The sequence below is a fragment of the Emys orbicularis genome, chromosome 1, assembly GCF_028017835.1.
Source record: "Emys orbicularis isolate rEmyOrb1 chromosome 1, rEmyOrb1.hap1, whole genome shotgun sequence".
Lineage (NCBI taxonomy): Eukaryota > Metazoa > Chordata > Testudines > Emydidae > Emys > Emys orbicularis.
This window is the reverse complement of record NC_088683.1, coordinates 128,280,114-128,286,608: the sequence shown is the minus strand read 5'-3', so window position 1 is coordinate 128,286,608 and position 6,495 is coordinate 128,280,114. Positions and strand designations below refer to the sequence as shown.

Genomic DNA, 6,495 nt, shown 5'->3' with positions numbered 1-6,495 from the left:
GTGAGATTCTCATGTAATCACATGCCTACAGGAGCTGGGGCTTTAAAAAAAACAACCAAATATCCAGAGACTCCCCAGAAAATTGTGAGGGCTGGCAACACTGACATCCATATGTAGATCTCCTCATTTACTGCCATTTACAGTGTGTGGTTTCCATTGAGCTCCATTGGGAGAAAATAAACCTGCCCCTGCATTTGCTAACTTCCAGCAGGAGCTCTTAACACCCCACCAGAGCCCAGATCTCTCCATCCCCATGTATGTATATTTAATACAACCCCTGCTTTACGGTCATTTTCATTTGCAATCTAATTTCCGCAGGGAATCAGCACTGGGGAGAAAGTATATAATGCTGGTGGCTGGTTTAGCAACCGTGGCTGGTTGCTGTTCCCACAAGCAGCAGGAGTCCCTAGCATCGCAGATTCCTCCCACCTATACTTTGACGTGCACTGAGTCATTTCCATTGGGCTCGCTCTGGGGAGCAGGTAATACTCCTGCTTCTGCAGCTGCGTTTGCATTTCTCCCTAGGCAGCGGATGCAGCAGCAGCAGCAGCTCCAGAGCAAGGGCTCTCACCGCTGTGATGTGGCAGCGGCAGGTCGGATCACGTTGCTAGCCCTGTGCGTGTACCCGTTTGAGACAGGATTAAGGAGGAGGGTTTTTAGGTGCCAGTGGTAGTAAACGTGGGCTATGCGCACACATCCAGGGTTCATTATCAGACTAAGAGAAAGTGTGTGTGTGTTGGGAGAAGGGAGGGGAGGAGAACAGGAGGGGCATGTACCACCAGACACACAGAGCAATGGACGTTCACAGGGGAGTGATTAATATTACATTTCACTTCAGTGTAAGTCCTCTCCCAATGTCACCCTCTCTCTCTGCCTCTCCTGACAACTCCTTTGCAACAGCGATGCAGTCTGTGACAGTCATAAAACCACTAGAGCACGCTCCTGATTTGCACCTACAGACATCAACTCGCTGTAATCGGTAGCCTCAACTAGGGCGCTCCTGGTTCTTTCTAAAGGGCAATATTAAGAGTTACAGGCCGTTTATGATCACCTGCACGAGCCAGATTAAACAAAAACCCACGAGATTATAAATGGCTCATTGAAATAAACAGGCAAAATAATCTCTCGTCACCAAACTGACAAACTTTAAACTCCCTAAATGGGACTTGGCAGATCTGTGTAGCTCAGGAATAAAAGGACATTTTTGAATGCACCATTTTAATCACTTCCCAGACAGCTGATTTGAAAATTGCATCTTGGCAAACTAAGGTCTCCCCCACTACGGATTTTTCCTCCCAACGCGTTTTGCTTTTTGCACAGGACCACCACGTTGTGCCTCCGCTTTTAAATCCAGCATCCTTTATGCTATATGTGAAATCTCTATCCCCCCAGTCCATAAACTGACTAGACTAAAGAGCAACCAACCCCCAGACACTAAATGCACCGTGATCAGGAGTGCTGCGTTTATTTCCTTACAGGAGGAAACCTCAGCTGACTGCATTGCCATTTGGAAGATGAATAGCTGGACAAAGTTGTTTTTCTTTTCCGGTCGCCTGGATCAGCTGTCCCCGCCTCCTCTCCCTCCCACCCAAACCCCTAGTCTGGAGCTTGTATGGTACGTTCCGCACGTGAGCTGGGTGCTGGTCTGGCTGGCGACGCGCGTGCCCTGTGGCCAAACACTGATCAGTGAGTGCAAACTACCAGCACAGTGTGTGACTGTGACTGTATGAGTGGGAGAGAGAGAGGGGAGGGGAGACAAACTGCTTCACACTTTCCCCAGTGCACAAGAGAGACAGAGGCTGCATGTGCACAGTTTTGCTCAAAGATCTCCAAAGACTCTCAGCATCCCACAGATTCAATCAAAAGCAACAACAAAAAATCAGCTGTTGTCAAACATGGATGAAGGAATCCCTCGTTTGCAAGACAGGCAGTTGCTAGAACATGTGGATTTTATAGGGTAAGGAGCCAGTGCAATATATCTCTGTCTCTTATCACTAGTGTTTCGTTTCTTCTTAAGAAACTGATATAAAGCATTGAAAAGATAGATTGTTCTTAAATGGTGTCTGATTCTTGTCTTCTTTTTTGCAGTCGGGGACTATCTTTGGAGCTGTGCAATATTATATGCATATCTTATTTTTTTTCTTTCTGTATGTATATATTCCCACTTATGAAAGTGATAGGTAGCTCATTGACATACTACCATTGGATCTCTTTCATTTTTGCAGACTGGACTATCCATCCTTGTATTTGTGCAAACCCAAAAGAGGCATGAAAAGAGACGAGAGTAAGGTAAGAATAAGTTTCTGAAGCTCTTCATGACCTGCCTAAATACTTAATTGGGGTTCGGTGTTTTTTATAGCATAGCTTTACCCATAACCGCATCCGAGTTTCTTCCCTTTTAACTTCCCCTGAATTATAAGTGTGTCTACCGGAGAACAAGCATACAAGGGAGGGCTATACATGCTTTGCCATTTGCACTACATGTGGACATTTGTTTTTGTTTTGATTGTCATATTAAGTGAATGTAACATTTGGCTTTTCCTGACTTTACTAATTAGGAAACATACAAACTGCCACATAGATTGATAGAAAAGAAGAGGCGAGACAGGATTAATGAATGCATTGCTCAGCTAAAAGATTTATTGCCTGAGCATCTGAAATTGACGGTAAGGTTTATATATTTCATTGTGGGAAGCATTATACAATATGTTCTTTGTGATTATCTTAAAATTTAAGGACAGGCACCGTAGAGCTGAAAAAGTATGACTTGTGTTGGATGGTAAAGGTTTTCTACAGAGGTGTATGTGTATGTGTTTCAGTTTAAAGCAGCAATCATTTCTAACACGCTTATGTAAAACCAGAAGCTTTAAATATAATACTCCTTTCAAAAGGGAGGTTCCTGAAGTTAGGGACATAGAATATAATGGGCAATTGTATTGTGTTAGTAACCAAGTGTCCCTTTCCCCCCTACTTTTCAGACATTGGGGCATCTGGAGAAAGCTGTAGTTTTGGAATTAACTTTGAAACACTTGAAAGCTTTAACAGCCTTAACGGAGCAACAGCATCAGAATATAATTGCTTTACAGAATGGTAAGTCAGTTTCAGAAGATGCCAGCACATAAACATACTCAGGAGACATGGTTGTTAAATTGGAGATCTCATAATACTATAATTCATAGGGGCAGTCCTTTGAATTTTTTTTTCATGTGCTTTGAAAGGAATATAATAAAATGCTTAGTGTATTATCTGGCCAAAATGCTGACCTCCAATGAGATGTCACCAGCCACATTGCCATGTTAACGCCCAGCAAATATAGGCATTTGTGCCCCATGAGGCGAGGTAGCCTGGATTGAAAGACTTCCCTAAGAAATCACTGAAGTTACCTTTGTTTTGACTTTAAAGGACAAGCCTAATAGCAGGGACTCCCATGCCGGTGATAGCAGCTGTTTTTATGCTGACTTTTCTTTGCATTCCCCCTCCCATATTCTCCATCACAGGGGAGCGGTCTATGAAGTCCCCCATTCAGTGCGACCTGGATGCTTTCCATTCGGGATTTCAAACGTGCGCCAAAGAAGTCTTGCAATACCTCTCCAGGTTTGAAAGCTGGACTCCCAGAGAGCAGAGATGTGCCCAGCTCGTAAACCATCTGCACGCGGTTTCCACTCAGTTCTTACCCAGCCCCCAGCTGTTGACTCCACAGGTCCCTGTGAGCAAAGGATCCTCCTCCTCCTGTACACAAGATCGCACCGGGCAAAAGCTGGAGGCTCAGACTAACTGCGTCCCTGTCATCCAGCGGACTCACCCGCCCGTGGAGCTCGGCGGGGAGAACGACACAGACACGGATAGCGGCTATGGGGGGGAGAGCGAGGGCCGGCCGGATCGAGAGAAAGGCCAAGCGGCTGGGCTGCCCGGCGTGACTATCAAACAGGAGCCTGCCGGGGACGAGGCCCCAGCGCCCAAGAGGCTGAGGCTGGATTGCAGCAGCAGCGCCACGCTCCCTGCTGCTGCCGCCGCCGCGCTGAGCCCGGAGCACCAGGCAGCTGCTGCCCTGCTGAGACCCGACGCCGCCCTGCTCAGCTCCCTCATGGCCTTTGGCGGGGGCGGGGCTGCTTTTGGCCCGCAAGCCGCCGCCGCCCCCCTTTGCCTGCCCTTCTACTTCATCTCCCCCTCCGCGGCCGCGGCCTACATGCAGCCCTTGCTGGACAAGAGCAACCTGGAGAAATATCTGTACCCGGCCGCCGCCCCCATCCCTTTGCTCTACTCCGGAATCCCGGCCCAGGCCGCCGCCGCTGCCTTCCCCTGTCTGTCCTCGGTGCTGGCGCCGGCTGATAAGGCGAACGCAGCCGCCGCCGCCGCCGCGGCCCTTCTGCCTCTTGACATGGTCTCTGCTGGGCAGCACCTGCCCCATCTCTTCGCTGCTGCCTGCGAGACCGGGCCCAGCCTGGACAGTGATCTTCCCTCCCCGGAAGATCTTTTGCAGCCCGGAAAGGAAAGCCCCTGAACTGTGCTACAGGACATAGGATTCAGCCCACCCATGCTCCCTAGTAGGGAGGAAGAAGGAGCCCATCCTAATAAATAATAACAGCAACAATCAGAAACAACCCACCCACCCACTTTGTGGTTTTAAAGGAGAAAGTGTAATAGATTTGCACGATGTTTCTGTTGTGGTTGTTTCATTTCTTTGGTGTTCTCTCCTGCTGCGTTCCTTCCCCCCGCCCCCCCAACAAACCAATTTTTCTGCTGTAAAAGATCCTTTGCATTTCTGTGTTTCACAGAGAATCACAACTTGTCTCCACATTTACCAAAAGGGAGCAAATAGAAACAGGCTTCAAATCAAACGTTTTGTAAGCCGGAGGGTCAGATTCAGTTTCTGATCCAGAGTGTCAGTGACATTTGAAAGTGGGTAGGCAAAAAAAGTGGCCCTGGGAGTCACAGACTATGGTTATGGCCTCTCTAGAGATGTGTATTAATAATAATATATAGAAGCAAATGAAGATCATACAGTATCTGACTCAATGTAGGGTGGGAGTGCTTAACTCTAGAGGCCTCTGCCACTGCTTGAGAATCTTTAAGGATTACATTTGCTACTCAGTATTTTTTTAATGTTTGGCTTTATAAATGCATAAATACGTTAAAAAAGAAAAGAAAGAAAAAATAGTAAGGATATGCTTTTCTCTAAAGTAAACGTTGCACCTTATTTTGAAATGTTTTTCTGTAGTATCTCTATGTTCCATTTAGTAATTTGCACTTGTTTAAAGAGACTTGGATTGGTTCATTATCAGAATGGGGGAGAGGGGAGAGAAAGAGAAGGTGAGTTTTAAGTACATATGTTCGCACTTTATTGAGAAATGGACCATGAATGAATTGATCTTGAGCCCAGTCCTTCAGTGCTTTGAGTACCCAGAGTTGCTACTGGCTTCAGTCAGAGTTTTGGATGCACAAGGAATAGAGGGTCAGGCCTATGCTATGATTTCTTCTTAGTTAAGGTATAGAGGTATGGCAAGTGCATTTGTTTCCACCTGTCCTTATTTAATTTCAGTATTTTCCTGAGTTTTTATAACCTTGCTTTATAAAACAAACATTTCTGCACTGAACTAAAAAAAAAAACAAAAAAACTGACAACCCTGAACTAATTGTATCCCAAATTAAAAACTGGAGGAAATTATTAAACATCTCAGTTTTTAATTGGAAATGCTTAGAAGATATGGGATAAGGTCCCATGCAGTCCTTTTGTCTCCAAATATCGCGATTTCCCTTTCTGGAGACTGTACAGCTGCCAGATAATCACACAGATAAAGCTTTATTAATAAGGCTTAAAACAAGACCTTGCCTAGATATTTTTAGTTTGTTGCCAAGGTAGCACTGTGAGAAATCTCACTTGAATGTTATGTAAGAGGTGAGACACAACTGTCTGACTGAGTGAATAAGTATCCTGGGTCTGTTAGTCAGTTTGATTGCATTTGCTGCTGCTGTTGCTACTGTTTGCCTCAAACGCTGTGTTTAAACAACGTTACAGAAAAATCTTACTAGCCTGCAGAATGGCTGTATGTAAATAGTTGTTAATACATCCAATTAATGATGTCTGACATGCTATTTTTGTAGGGAGAAAATGTGTTAATGATATTTTGAGTTAAATATCTTTTGGGGAGGATTTGCTGAAAAAAGTTGCACTTTTGTTACAATGCTTATGCTTGGTACAAGCTTATGCTGTCTTAAATTATTTAAAAAATAAATACTGTCTGCAAGAAAACAGCTGTTTTAGAACAGTTTAGTATGTGATATATTAGAAATCAATCTTTATATTCAGTATTTTCCAGCACTCCACAAATTCTATTATCTAAATATTTACACACTATTTTGTGATTTAAAAAAAAGTCTTACTAAGGAATAAAAGCTTTAATACACAATATGGGGTTGTCTAGTAATTAAAAATTCCTACATTAATACAGCATAATGGATGGATAGCAAACCTTAAAAATGTCTAGTGCGAATGTA

General features: G+C 44.6%; 1 protein-coding gene across 1 annotated transcript; it reads left to right on the top strand.

Moving 5' to 3' along the window:
- Positions 1-1,895: 1,895 nt before the first annotated feature.
- Positions 1,896-4,501, top strand: BHLHE41 (basic helix-loop-helix family member e41). Its single transcript, XM_065423517.1, has 5 exons — positions 1,896-1,957; positions 2,226-2,289; positions 2,559-2,666; positions 2,979-3,090; positions 3,498-4,501. The coding sequence occupies exons 1-5, from the start codon at positions 1,896-1,898 to the stop codon at positions 4,499-4,501; spliced, it is 1,350 nt and encodes a 449-aa protein (XP_065279589.1).
- The last annotated feature ends 1,994 nt before the right edge of the window (positions 4,502-6,495 follow it).